Source organism: Camelus bactrianus, chromosome 12 (genome assembly GCF_048773025.1).
Source record: "Camelus bactrianus isolate YW-2024 breed Bactrian camel chromosome 12, ASM4877302v1, whole genome shotgun sequence".
NCBI classification, from domain to species: Eukaryota; Metazoa; Chordata; class Mammalia; order Artiodactyla; family Camelidae; genus Camelus; species Camelus bactrianus.
The window spans coordinates 17354229-17368496 of record NC_133550.1 but is presented as its reverse complement, the minus strand read 5'-3'; the positions used below and the strand labels follow the sequence as shown (position 1 = coordinate 17368496).

General features: G+C 47.1%; 1 protein-coding gene across 1 annotated transcript; it reads right to left on the bottom strand.

Annotated features, from left to right (window-relative positions):
• Nucleotides 1-464: 464 nt before the first annotated feature.
• DDX23 (DEAD-box helicase 23) lies at nucleotides 465-13955 on the bottom strand. The gene is made up of 17 exons (XM_010964228.3): nucleotides 13799-13955; nucleotides 10292-10500; nucleotides 9420-9530; nucleotides 7826-7919; nucleotides 7645-7710; nucleotides 6952-7090; nucleotides 6511-6644; nucleotides 6274-6386; nucleotides 5875-6018; nucleotides 5554-5779; nucleotides 5101-5246; nucleotides 4565-4742; nucleotides 3578-3820; nucleotides 2989-3140; nucleotides 2659-2767; nucleotides 1732-1906; nucleotides 465-1368 (listed from the first exon to the last, which is right to left on the bottom strand). The coding sequence occupies exons 2-17, from the start codon at nucleotides 10498-10500 to the stop codon at nucleotides 1145-1147; spliced, it is 2463 nt and encodes an 820-aa protein (XP_010962530.1). The 5' UTR covers nucleotides 13799-13955; the 3' UTR covers nucleotides 465-1144.
• Between the last annotated feature and the right edge of the window lie 313 nt (nucleotides 13956-14268).

Here is a 14268-nt window from a genome sequence, read left to right as displayed (position 1 = left end):
CATCACTCCTTGGTGCCTCTGGTGCCCGTCTCCATGCCCCTCCATGAGCAGAGCAGTGGGCTCAGCAATTAGGGAGCCACAGGCAAGGGTCTGAAGACTTGATGTCAAGCACACAGCAACAGGGCGGGAGAGTTCTGACTGCCTCTCCTGCCAAAGTTTCACAGCTGCTTTCCTTCCTCACCCTTGTGCAAAGTTCCCTAGAGGGTGCCCAGGCCAGAGCTGCAAGTTCTGTGAGGCCAGAGCGGGGGAGGGAAGACACACTCCGATCCTGCTGTCAGTGGCTTTTCCATCTCTCTTCAAGTGCCTCCTATAGGCTCAGACTATCAGCTTAGACCCCAAGCTCTTCTCCAGAGTGGTTTTCTTTCATCTCCCAAGTCAACCTATCGTGCCCAATGCTGGGCTCCTGACCTCTGTGGTGCCAGGGAGAACCTGGGAGATGAGTTTAGCTAGAACTAGACAAAGCCTTAATATTCGTGTATTTATTCTCAGAACATACAAACTCATCTTCTCAGAGAATAGAAAACAGAAATTTCACTCTGACTTCAAGATGGACTCAAGCCAGCTCACCCTGTCCCCACATTGACTAAAAAAATTCCCTGGGTGAGGGATGCCTAGAGTGCACAGCACCCCTTGGCACAGGGACCGTGCACATCTCTAAACAAGGCTCTCAACTTGTTTTATAATCCAAAAGGGCAAACAGCTGTCAAAGTGACAGTCAGAGTCCAAGGTCCATAATCCTCAGTGCCAGATCCCCTGGGTCATCTAGGGCAACGACAGTGCTGCAGATCACGCAGTCAAGTCTGTGCCGAAGAAGTCCCAGCCTGGCAGCCAGGTTTTTGTTCAGTCTGGGAGGCAATGCCAACTGGCTGCCCCTGTAACTGGCAAGAGCTGATGGCCCAATGCAATCCCAGAGCACGCCAGAGGGGCAGAGCTGGGCCACAAGCCATGGTGATCTGTTCTCTCGCCTCCCAGAGCAGTCTCCTCTCCTTTTACAGCCCACGCCAGGCCTTCAGACCTGAGGGTCTAGGCCAGGGAGTCTGAGTGTTTCCTAAGCCCCCGAAAGAGTGAGGACCTGGAAAGAGATGTGAGGGTCCTGAAGAACAGGCTCCAGAGCATGGCCTGAAACCACGGGAAGGGTGCTGTGTCAGGCGAAGATGGTCTCTTCCCGGCGCTTCTTGGTGAGGATGGTGCCTGGCTTGTGCTGGGCATCTGGGTGGTTGGCTAGCTCTGGGGGGCAGGATGACACTGGGCTCTCCAGGATGGCTTGCTTCAGCTCATAGAACACAGCAGAGTCCTCTTTGGTGAGGAAGGTGATGGCCACACCACTCTTGCCTGCTCGTCCTGTGCGGCCAATGCGGTGGATATAATCTGGGGAGGGAGACAAATGTCACTCAGTGTGCCAAACCAGACGCCCTGGCGAGCAGTGTCTGAAACCTTCACTTCTCAAGGCATCGTCCTTCCCACTGCACCTCTGAGGGCAGTAAACACAGCGGGTGCTCTCCCCACTAGCCCTGCTGACAGTGGTCATCCCACCACACTAAGACCGAGTGACCCAGCTCCATTCTCCTCCACCCTGAAGACAGCGCTATCCTAAGTGCTGGGACGACACAACCAGGCGAGCTTTTCTTCTCACCGGGACAAGCAATCCTTGGTGCAACACCCTGGCTTCAAGGGGAAACATGCAAGGAGTCTCCCTTTTCCTGGATCAAAGCTGCTTTCCCCTGCACTTACCTTCAATGTTTTTGGCCATGTCATAGTTGACAACCATAGACACATCTTGGATGTCGATACCACGACCCGCCACGTCTGTAGCCACCAAAATATCCTTGGCCCCAGCCTTGAGGTTGGATAGTGCAAACTCTCGCTGCTCCTGGCCCTTCCCACCATGCAGTGTACAAGCATTGTACTGTTGGAAGAATGGTGAGGTGATGAAAGAGCAGTGGGATCACGGAGAGACACAGAAGTTAAGAGGGAGGGGGACAGGGAGGGAGGGTTGCAGAGAGCAGCAGGGGAGAAGAAGGGGAAGGAGGCAGGAGACAGAATGAGGGCAATTGAAGGTAAGAAGAGAACAGATGAGCTGAAGAAAGGGATGGGAGAGATGGGGGACAGACAGGGCAAGGTCAAAGGTAAAGCAATCGAGTGAGATGTGGAGCAGACAGATGAGAAGTAGTGAGAGAGAATGAAGGTGAGGGATGAGGGTGGAAAGCAGGGACCAAGAAGTTTAAGGAGATTTAAGCATTGAGTGGAGAGGTCACACCCTTCCCCTCACAGTATCGGGGCAAAGAACAATGATCACTAACATCTCCCTCTTGACCACACCACCCGCTCTCCAAACATACATAAACATGAGAAACTTCAACCCACTCTATTTCACATTCTCAGATCCTGTCAGGATATATGTCTCGAAACCTCTTCCTGGCCCCAGCCCACTTAGGGGAAGACCCAAGGTAGCTGAGGCTGGCACTGCTGGAATGGACAGGGAGTCGTAGCAATTGACCCAGTCCTCATCAACCTCCCTTTCCCCCTTGACCCTGACTTGTTAAATACTAGAGAGGTTCAAGAATGGGTGATCGATGAAAGCAGGAGCCTAGGGGGCCCATGCAGTTTCAGAAAGCAACACCAAAGAGACCAGGCTTTGCTCTCCCCTGCCAGACACACCCCCATCTTCTCCAGGGATTTGGCCAAAACATCACAGCCCTTCTTCTGGTTGACAAAAATGATGATGGGTGGATCGAAGCCTTGCTCCAAGATTGCCAGCAGCTTTTTCCTGGGGAGAAGAGGAAGAGAAAAATGAGACACACACTACCTTCCACTCCAAGGGAAACGCCCAACCCTGGTCTATGAACACCAATTCCAGGATCCCCAGTGCCCATGGAATTCTGAACAAGAAAATAGCGCTCTTTGACATGGCAGAACAATCACCCTCCAGCCACCACTCACTCTAAAAAAAGCCCCTTCTCCATCCCACTGGCTCAGCTGCCCCCGTACCTCTTTTCTGACTCTGACATGAGGAAGACCTTCTGTTCCACACGTTCATGGGGCTTGCCTGCAGAGCCAATGTACACCACAGCAGGCCGCCGAAGATAGCTCCGGGCCAGACGCTCCACCGCTGGGGGCATGGTGGCCGTGAACATGACTGTCTGTGAAAACAGGAGGTTCAGCCCTGGGCCCAGGCAGACACGTTACAGATCCCACCATCAGCACAGGCGGCACAGCCCAAGCTAAAGAATCGAAAATGAGCCATGGTGCAAGTTTTGAGAGGAAATAGGGCCTCGGGAAACTGCCCTTTGCCTTCCTACTTCTTTCCTCAGTGCCTGTGCAGCAGGGTACTTTGTACCTTACGATAACAGGAAGGCCTGAGAGCCTTCGCCGGCATCTGTGGTGGACAGCAGCGTGACTTTGGAATCATTTTTCCAGAGCTCAGCTAAGAGGCCACACTGCTAGGACTGTGGGAGGATGGTACCTAGCCATGCCTCACCATTCTGGAAACATGTACTCTGGGCTTGAGGGCAAGAAGGACTCTAGAGGAGGTTTGGCAACTTGCCCAACTTTTCCCAGGCAAGGGAAGCAGCCTTACTTGGCGGTACTTATGTTTTCCTGACTCAAAGTTGGCCAACATCTTCTCAGGGTCCTCAGCCTCATCTGTGTCTGGCTTCTGGTTGCTGACAGGCATGTGCTCCAGGATCTTCTGGACGTCGGGTTCAAAGCCCATGTCAATCATCCTATCTGCCTCATCCAGAACCACGTAGGTACAGCGGCTCAGCACCAGGTAGCGGTTCTCTAGCACATCAATCAGACGTCCCGGGGTAGCGATCACTATCTGGGAGGTACAATGGAATCATATGTGGCCCCAGCAGGTACTCCTTTCTTCCTCCTGTGAACTATCCACCCACTTGGGCAACAGACCCCCCCCCCCAATGCTAAGGAACTTGGACCCCAACCTCCAGTTACATTTGGCAGTGAAAGTTCCTGAGAATTGACATGAAATCACTTGTTGCTACTTCGGACTTTTTTCAGGAATGAATGGGGTCTTTGAGTAAGGTCCAGGGGTTAGATAGAGAAGGCAAAACTGACAGGAACTTTCTTAAATGAAAGAGAGACTAAGGGATACTATGGAAGGGGTTGTATAAACGGATTCCACTAAGAAGCCTGCAGAAGACAACTCCTGCAGCAGACTTCTTGTAAAAAGCTCTCCTCCCCTACCCTAAGAAGGAGGCAACACACAAAATCAATGACGTGGTCTGGCAGAGTGATTAAGAGCGCAGCCTTCACACAGGAATCTCAGCTCTGCCTATCGCCAGCTGTGATTTTGGACAAGTTATTAACCTGAGCCTCAGTTTCATCTATAAAATGGAGATACCATTATTTATTCTCACATGGTCGTTGTGAGAATTAACGACACGTGGAGTATAATCCCCAGTGCAAAGTCCTCCATAAATAACAGTGTATATAAATAAACCAGCCCTCTTCACTTACTGTAGATCTATGGCAGAAAATAGAAACAAAGTCCCAAAACAGAGAGCCTTCCCAAATGGCAGGCCGGCTGCTGGCTAGGTGAACAAACCTCACAACCCATGCGCAGCCTGAAGCCCTGGTCTTCTCTGGAGATGCCGCCAATGACAGCCACAGTGCGGATGCCCAGTGGCTTCCCAAACTTGATGGTCTCTTCCTCAATCTGCTGAGCCAGCTCACGAGTAGGGGCCAGGATGATGGCATAAGGGCCCTGGTCTGACTCTTCGATCCTATGGTAAAGGGGCATCCAACAGTTTCATGAGCTTTGGCTCCCATCCAACCACAAACAGGAGCAAGACAGTCACTCTTAAGGGCAGCTATGGGAACGGGGAGGGTGGTGGGAAAAGAATGCAATGATTGCCCTTAAAAATCAGACTCTGGTATAGCCAAGTTCTCCAGGGAGTGGTTCCTGCCAGCAATAAAATCGTACACTTCTTTGATATTATGATCCAGTTATTCCCTAGAATGTGACCCAGACTAAAGAAGGGGGCTTCTGATTATAGACTTTAAAGAAAACCAAGCACTCATTTGCCACTTTTACCTTTCTTACCCAGTCAAACCCACTCCAACTGGTGTCAGCTGACTCACCTGTCAATTTTGGGGAGAGTGGTTATCCAGACCAGCAACGGGATGAGGAAGGCTGCTGTCTTGCCGCTGCCCGTCTCAGCTACTCCAATGATGTCACGATTCTGTAGCCCAATGGGAATTGCCTGACGCTGGATAGGTGTTGGTTCCTGCAGTGACCCAGAGAAAGTCATGGGTACAGGCAGAATTATACTACTCGGGCTACTGCTGACAGAGTGGGCACATAGTTGAGCACAAGGGGAAGACACCAAGCACAATTCACAGGAATGGGACCTGGGAAGAAACACAATCAACAGACGATACATACCCAAGAAATCAAGAGACAATGTAACCTTGGTGCCCACTGGCAGAGAAGGCACCAGTATAGGAACAAAGTATTCTGTTCTCAAATTAACTTTGTATCCCCTAAAATGGGAGAACGTGTCAGGTCTTCTGGGCCAATCTGCTCCTTCTTACCTTATAGCCACACTTATCGATGACCTCCAAGATGTGTGGGGGCAGAGAAGAGTCCTTCCAGGATCGGATGGGATTGGGGATCTTGCCACCTTTGGTGGTGATGCTGTAGTCCTCACGGAAGATCCGCCAGTCCCTGTCTGTCATCTCATCCAACTTCTTCTGGGACCAATGCCGATCGTCCCAGCGTTGCTTGGCTTCCTTCTTACGAAGTTTGCGGAGTCTTGCCCTGGAATAGGACATGAGGAATAAGTGGGGTCCATGTCCTTCAGCCCCTTTCTGTAGACTTGGCTCTGTCCAACCACCGTGGCCCTGACCACTCACTCCTCCTGCTCCTTTTCTTCAAGCGTCCGCCTCTTCTCCATTAGGTCGCCATAGAAACGCGACTGCTCTCGTTTTTGCTGCTTTAGGTCGATGCCGGCAATGAAACCTCGCCCCAACAACTGCACTTGGTGCCGTTCTTTGTACCTGGGATCAAGACAGAGGAGGAAGAAAAGGGAAGGGGCTGCTACGGCACAAGGATGGAAGGGCAAATAACCAACATGTAGTGGTTCCCCTTCCAGCCACAGTCTTTCCTCACCCAGAGGGCTGGCTGACTACTATACCAGTTCACCCATCTCCCCATCCCGGCGTATCGTGCTTCTATCTCTGTAGTCACTGGTTCTCTCTGGTTCCTAAACTGCCTAGTTTAAAAGACCCAGCACTTAGGCCCAAGCCACTCACAAGGGGTTGTAGTCAATGGATGTGTCCTCAGAGGCATCCCACTCAAAGACAAACTTGCGGTCATTGAGATGCCTTGTTCGGCGCCGCTTCTTGATGCCACCCAGGTAACGCTCCTGCCCAGGGACAGAACACAAAGCCTATCAAGGGGGAGGCCCAGATCTCACATGCAGAGATTAGAATGGCCAGATCTCACCCGTGTGTACGGAGGGGGACCGTGAGGACAGCCGAGGCCTGCACCTTAATGGCATGCAGTTCCTTGCTCTTATCCTTCTCCTCCCGGATCTTCTGCCGCCCCTCCTCGTCCTCATTTCCATTTGTCTCCCGCTCCATCCTCTCCCTGCGTTCCCGCCGCTCCCGCTCCTGAGGGTCTTCTGCAGACCAAAGAGAGCAGAGCTGCAGACGAACTCAATGGAAGAAAAGAGAGGACATGGAGGAAATCCAGACAACAGATACCAGGTGAGTAGAAAGAATAAAAAGAAAAAAGGAGAGGGGCAGATTTAGGATAGGGAAATGGAGACCTAACAGATAATTTTCTCATACACTTGCCCCACCCTTCCCTCTTCCAAATTCAGAGCAAACAGGTTTCAGCTCTCCTGAATGACAGTACAATCCCATCCCACAGTTGTGTGTCCTTGCCCCCCCCCCCATCTAGGGGCTACACAGGGTAAGTAAACGAACCCAACATTTTCCTGCCCAAGTCTTGGAACTGTTTCCTTTTCTTCCTCTCTTCTTCAAGCATCCTCTGCCGCTCTTCCACCTCCTGTTGCCGTCGCTTTAGGGCTTCAGCCTCTCGTTCTGCTTTGGAGAGGAACTTCGGCTACAAAATAGATTGCAACTGTATTCAAAAGTTCTGGGAGGAGGGTATAAATCACATCACAGATGAGGAGATGGCAAGGGGCCCACAAATAATTGCTCAGGCAATAAACCTGTTAAGGAAAACACAAATAGACCTAGGACCCTGTTATGGGCTAAACTGTGTTCCCCTCAAAATTCAGATGTTGAAGCCCTAACTCCCAGTATCTCAGAATGTGACTGTATTTGGAGAAAAAGCCTTTAAAGAGGTGACTGAGGTAAAATGAGACTCTATGGGTGGGCCCTAAACCAATGTGACTGTGTCCTTATAAGAAGAGAAAATGGGGACACACAGAGACACCAGGGGCACATGCACACAGAGGGAAGATCTATGAAGACAGAAAAGACATCCATCTATAAGCCAAGAAGAGAAGACTCAGAAGAAACCACCTCACTTGATCTCGGTCTTCTAGCCTCCAGAACTGTGAGAAAAATTAATTTCTGTTTCTTACATCACTCCGTCTGTGGTGTTCTGTTATAGCAGCCCTAGCCAACCAGTACAGCCCCTCAAGCTCTTACCTTAGCCTCAGCTTCTTCCTCAGCCTTTTTCTTGGCCAGAAGTTCCTCCAGGGATAATGGCTGGGCCTGAAGATAAAACACAGGACTTCAGTCCATAGAGGCTATCTCCCTTTGAAGAACAACAAAATTAGGCTTAAACTGAAGAGGAAGATGAGGAAAAAAAAATCCTTCCTCTTTTTACCTTAGGCTTCTTATCACCATGTTCATCCTCGTCATCTTTCTTAGAGTCTCTGTCTTTCCGAGACTTAAAATCTTTTCCTCGGCCAGGAGATAAACTTGAAAGCAAAGGAAGAAAATTCCTTATCAGTCTTCTTCTAGCCCCTGGATGAGGTTCAGACTGAGCCCCCAAAGGGAGGATGGACGTTTCCCCACGACTCTACAAGACTGGCCCATGGTCATCCAACATGTCCTGAAGCTCCCTTTGCAGGCCTGGTCACTCCACCTTCTCTGAAACCTAATGACGGCCCTATCTTGGCCCCATTCTACCTGAATCTCCTTTTCTGAGACTAATCTCTCCTGGGAAGTGGGTCTTCAATACTGATATCAAATATATTTCCTCCAAATATTACTCAACTATAAAAAAGAATGAAGTATTACCATTTTCAGGAACATGGATAAACCCAGAGATTATCATACTGAGTGAAGTAAGTCAAACAAAGAAAAATATATGGTATCACTTATATGTGGAATCTAAAAAATAACACAAATGAACTTACTTACAAAACAGAAACAGACTCACAGATATAGAAAACAAACTTATGGTTATAAATAAGGAGTTTGGGATTAACAGATACACACCACTACATATAGAATAGGTAACAACGAGGATTTACTGTGTAGCAGAGAGCTATATTCAAAATCTTATAATAGCCTATAATGGAAAAGAATCTGGAAAAAAAATACATATAACTGAATCACTCTGCTGTATACCTGAAACTAACACAATATTGTACATCAACTATGCTTCAATTAAAAAAAAAATCCTCCAAATAGCATATACATTTCAGAAGAAAAAAAATCTGCATTATTTTATAATACACAGTGAATTTAGCTGACATGGCCACCCACACCCCCCTTCCCAGGTATTACTATATATGTCCCCTCATTTCGCCTTCCTACCAGTCCCAGCAATCTTTTCCCCACACCTGCTATAAGCTTAACCCACGAGAACTCTCAAACAACCCCACTGTATCTATTACGAGAATTCTATCCTTTGGCCTGAATCCTAAGCTACACACTCAGGGCCTAAAAAAAAACTTTGCATAGAGAGTTTCCAGAACAAAGAAATCAAGATACTAGGACATTAAGCTATCTCAACAAATATATGTCGTACATTCTGAGTAGAAAACTGAATGGTCTGATGGAGCTAAAGGGATGTTTTGTAGACTGGCAACCTTTATCAGACTAGTTTCAACTTTTTTTCCTTTACTTTTTGTGGGGAGGTGATTAGGTTTATTTATTTATTTATTCTTAGAAGAGGTACTGGGGATTGAACCCAGGACCTCATGCATGCTAAGCATGCGCTCTGCCACTGAGCTATACCCTCCCTCCCTCAAACTAATTTCTAAATTCTAAGAACAAGTTGACCTTCAGGGGGCTGTGACATCACTAACCGATTATACTTTCTAAAGCGCCTTCTAGAAGACAGCCCTGCAGTAACTGCCAACAGGGTTCATTATGGAAAATTTACTTTGCCACGAAGCTGACCCAGCAGAGATGCAGAGAGGAAGAGATGGGAGCGCTGCCCTAAAGCTCATTCCCACTCCCTCAGGTACCTGGATCGCTTCCGGTCCTTGTCCCGTCTGTGCCCATCCTTATCCCGATCCCGGTCCTTCTTATTCCGATCACGTTCTTTATCTCGTTCTCGCTCTTTGTGCCGGCGTTCTCTGAAAACAGGACATTTAAGGAATCACTTGTTTCATCCCAATAACATGGAAAATAATTCCATTTTAACTTATTTCTGCTGCCTTATTTACCTCTCATTTAATTCTTCTACAAACCTGTTTCTAGATTTTTGTATAACATAAGGATGGACAGTAAAATTGGTTTATCTCCTCGAAAAAAAAAATTACTTGATACTTTCTGAGTACCTGGCTTCACTGCAACCCTAAGAAGGTTCCAATGCGCTTTTCTCCCCAAAGTAATATCTTACAAATTGGAAAATGTTGCTTCCCGGGGAAGTTATGAGGGAATTCTACGAAGGTCTTACAGCTCAGAGTTGTACTGCTAAGTATTAATGGCAATCACAGGTCATAAACCACATGAACAGATAAATTCTCTTTTTCAATCATCTTCCCTTCATCTGGACCTTCATCTTACAAGTTCCCTCTTTTTTTTTTTTTTTTTTTTTTTGTTTAATGAGGGGGAGATAATTAGGTTTATTTATTTATTTATATTTGGAGGAGGTACTGGGGATTGAACCCAGGAACTCATGCATGCTAAGCATGTGCTCTACCACTTGAGCTATCCCCTCCTCCCCTTATAAGTTCCCCTTAACCTTTAAGAGCTACTGGGTCACTAGGTGTAGAGAAATGTATGAAAGACTAATGTTCTAATAGTGGAGGCATCAGAGGAACCAAGAATGAAGAAGTTCGAAATGTACACTCCCTTCCCATGTAACTGTAACAAACATAGAAAGTCACTTTACCTTTCTGTAGACTTGGAGCGGGAACGGGAGCGAGAACGGCTGCCTCCTCGACGCCTGTCCCTGGAACGATGCCGTTTCCTATCTTTAGATGGGGAAGACTTCCGGTCCCGGTCTCTATCCCGTTCTCTGTCAGGAGTCCGAGATCGCTTCCTTTCCTCCTTGGAAGGTGATGCATCACGGTCCTTCTTATCAGCCAGCTCTCCTGCCATCTGTCATGGGAAAAAGAAGTATTTATTATGTACTAGGTACTGCTCTAAAGGATTTACATGTAATTTACTTAATCTCAAAACAACCCTCTGAGGTAGCTATGCTGGTATGTCTGCTTTACAGATGAACAAACTGAAGCTCCGGTAACTTGCCTACAGACGTGCGGGTGTTAAGTGTCAGAGTTTCAGGCAGTCCGGCTCCAGAGACCCATTCTTATTCATTAATACTATACTGTCTCTCTGGGATTCTTCTTTTGTATATATTCATTTCTAAAAGTATACAATGAGTCAATGAGTACACCTTATTTTTATAATTAGACTGCAAGAGTATGAAAAAAATGTTAGTGAATGATAGTGTACTAGCTATCTCTAAAAACATCCTGTAGTGTTTATCTTAGGAGTCTATTAGGTCTGCCAATCCACCAGCATCAGTCAACACATACACATCTAAGGGAGGAAAGTTCTCTTGAGCTCATAAAGAAAACTCAAAAGAGAAAAACAAAGTGTAACTTTGACATTTGAATTTATAATCAGCACCCTAAGGAAAATCTAAATTCAAATAGAGAAACAAACTCCTTTTACTCAGATTAAATGAAATGTGCTTCTAACTGGTGAAGGGTACACAGGACCTCCATGCACTCTGTTTATGCAACTTCCTGTGAGTCTATAATTATTTTAGAATTAAAAAAGAAAAAAAGGAGGGGGGAAGAGAAGGAGGGAGGAGAAGTGTACCAAAACCTAGAGGTCACACATATTTTGACTGACATTTCCTACTGTGATTTTCGTAGCCTTGATCATTACCCAGTCTCATAAAAAGTTTGGGCAGGAATCTGTTCTGTCCCCATCCTGCCTGGGGGAGACACTGAACACCATGCCACAAGTCAACTGTCCTTCAGACTACAAAATATACTTCAACCAGGAGCTGAAATGACAGCAAGTATGAATCTGCCTCTATACCACCATCACCATTATCATCCCTAAACCTCAGGATCTACTTCTTAGATCTTATTTTATCTTCTCTATATAGAACCCTGGACATCATCATCTTTTCAAGAAATATTCAGTGAGTACCTCATAGGTGCCGGACACTGTTCTAGTATGAGAGATACAGGAGTAAACAAACAAAGTCTCTGGCCTCATAATGCTTAAATTCCAGTGGAGTAGCCAACAGTGAGGCAGAAAGATAAGGGAATTTCAAACAGTAATGAGCGCTAATAAGGAGACTAAAACAGGTTGATGTGACAGGCGGCGGTATGAACAAGAGATAGATGGCTCTGGGAAGAATTTTTTAGATGACATGTGAGCTGAGACTTGAATGATGGGAAAGAATGCCTGTAAAAATCAGGGAAAAGAACTTATTTGGTAAAAGGGACAGCAAGTGCTAAGGCACTGGGGCAAGAACTAGCTTAGCATGTCTGACAATTAAAGAGAGACTTGTGTGGCTCAGTGGCAGTGACCCAGGGGGAAGAGTGATTCAAGATGAGTTCAGGGAGGTAGGCAGAAGTCAGATCATGGAAATGTGTTTTAGGCCAGGATAAAGGAACATGGATTTTAATCTAACTGCAGTGGGAACCTTAGAAAGGTGTTAAGCAGGAAGTGGTGTGATCCTATAAATTTTCAAAGAATTACTTTGGTGATGTGAAGGAAATCCACAGTAGGGAGGCAGGAGTGGAAGCAGAATGACTAAAAATGCTATTATGGTGGTCTAGCCAAGAGCTGACAGTGGCTTGCTCTAGGAAAGTGGCAATGGCGGTGGAAAGATATATAGCTTCAGGGTATATTTTGAAGGCAGAGTTGACAAGACTTACTGATAAAAAGAGGACACAAAGATAGTTCCTTAATTTATGGTTTGATCAACCTAAATAGTTCTTGGTGCCATTCATAGCCAGAGAAGACTGAGGAAGGGAAAGATTTAGGAAGAAATCAAATGTTTCATTTTGGCCATGTTGAATGCTAAGATGTCAGTAAGAAAACGAAGTGGAGAGTCCAAGAAGATCGTTTAAAATGTAATTCTGGAACCCAGGAGAGAGTCTGAAGACAAAAACTTGAGTTATCAATGTACAGATAGCTTTTAAAGTCATGGGACATTAAATGATATTACTTAAGTAGCCATTATAGTTAAAGAAGAAAATCAAAGAGGACCCAGGATTGAGCTCTGGAACACTATAATACTTAGAGGTCAGGCACAGGAGGAGCCAGATTTAAAAACTGGAAAGAAACAACAGCCAGTGAGAAAGAAGGAAAAAATAGTAAAGTATGACATCACAGAAGCAAAAAATGTGTTTCAAGGAGAGAGTGGTTATCTGTGTCAAGTGGAGAAAGACTAGGAGTCACAGGAGTGACCCTTGCATTTGGAAAAACGGAAATGGTTGGTGACCTTGACAGCTGTTACAATGGAATAGAGAGAGTGGAAGCCTGAGGGGAGTAAGTTTAGAAGAGAATGATAAGTGAGAATAGGAAGACAGCAAATACAGGCAACTTTTATTATAGGTTCTAGTTATCACAGGGGGCAGATAACTAGGCCTGGCCGGGCCACTGCTTCCCAGCAGCCTCCCTTGCAAAGCTCCAGATCTGTGAGTTCCTCAGTTCTCATAGGGCAGGGGCAGAGTCTTTTTTTCATTCAATGAAGTTTGTACTTATCAAGCATCCACTTTATGCAAGGCATCAAGCTTGGTGCTGTGTCCATTACAAAAGCAAATCAAGATCCTGTCCATTGGAAGCTTAGAGAACAACAGAGGGTATGAAACACATACCAAGATGAAAATTCAGATGAATTATACCAGGAATTGAAAGAAGAACTTTCCTTTCTTTGGAAAAGGAAATTTGGAAAGAGCTGTAGAGGAAGTGACTCTTGAACATTTAAGTATAGGTAGAATTTGAAGATGTGTAATTGAAGGTGCCGGAAAGAAAGCATTCCTGGCAAAAGAAATAACACGGGAGGCGCAGAGGCGGGAAAGCATGACTGGTTCTGGGAGAAAAGCCAGAGTTCCAGTTTGCCTGGTGCAAGGGCCACTTGAAACATGAAGGACTAAGGTCGGACTTAGGGTATCACAGGTACTGTGCCCATGGGCAAAGGTCTGGCAGGGAACATTGTCCAAGGTTCTGCCCTGTGCCCCCAGGAGCCAACACTACCCCTGGGGCCCGCGCCCCTTCGCTCCAGCCCGCCAGAGCTTTCCAAGCTCGTGCCCCTTCCCTGAGGCATTCTTCCCCGCCTCGTCCTGGAGGCAGGGGCCACCGCCGTGCCCTCACTCTTGCCCTCTCTGCAAGCTAGTAGGAACCGCTTCCACCGTCCGGGGCTCACCACTCTTGAGTCCGAACCGCCCAACGCGGCCTCAACGTCGCCGAGCAGTCGCCATCTTTCCCGTTTCCTGGTCGCCGGGCTGCTCCCCCGGCCGCGCGGCAAGCTGGGAAGGCGAGTTCCTGGTGCTGGGTGGCGAAGGCTGACAAAAGGGGCCGAAGAACTGCCAATCCCAGAATGCACGGCGCGAGCGTCGGTCCCGGGCCGCGGGGGCCGCTGGGCAATGTGGTTCGCCAAACATTTGAGTCTGCAAGAGGAAGAGTTTTTCGTGGGTCGGTTCTCCTCAAAAGGCGTTTCTCTCCATGGGTGCAATCCTCCTAGATAATGCTGGCCTTCCTAGAAACTGAAGTTAACGACTATCATGGCCTACTGCTTACAACGGAGTAATTTAAGGCCTTCCTTAGATATCAATAGCACGTATTATAACTTGCAACTACAGTAACATTTTACCATTTGTGGAAAAGCGATTCTAC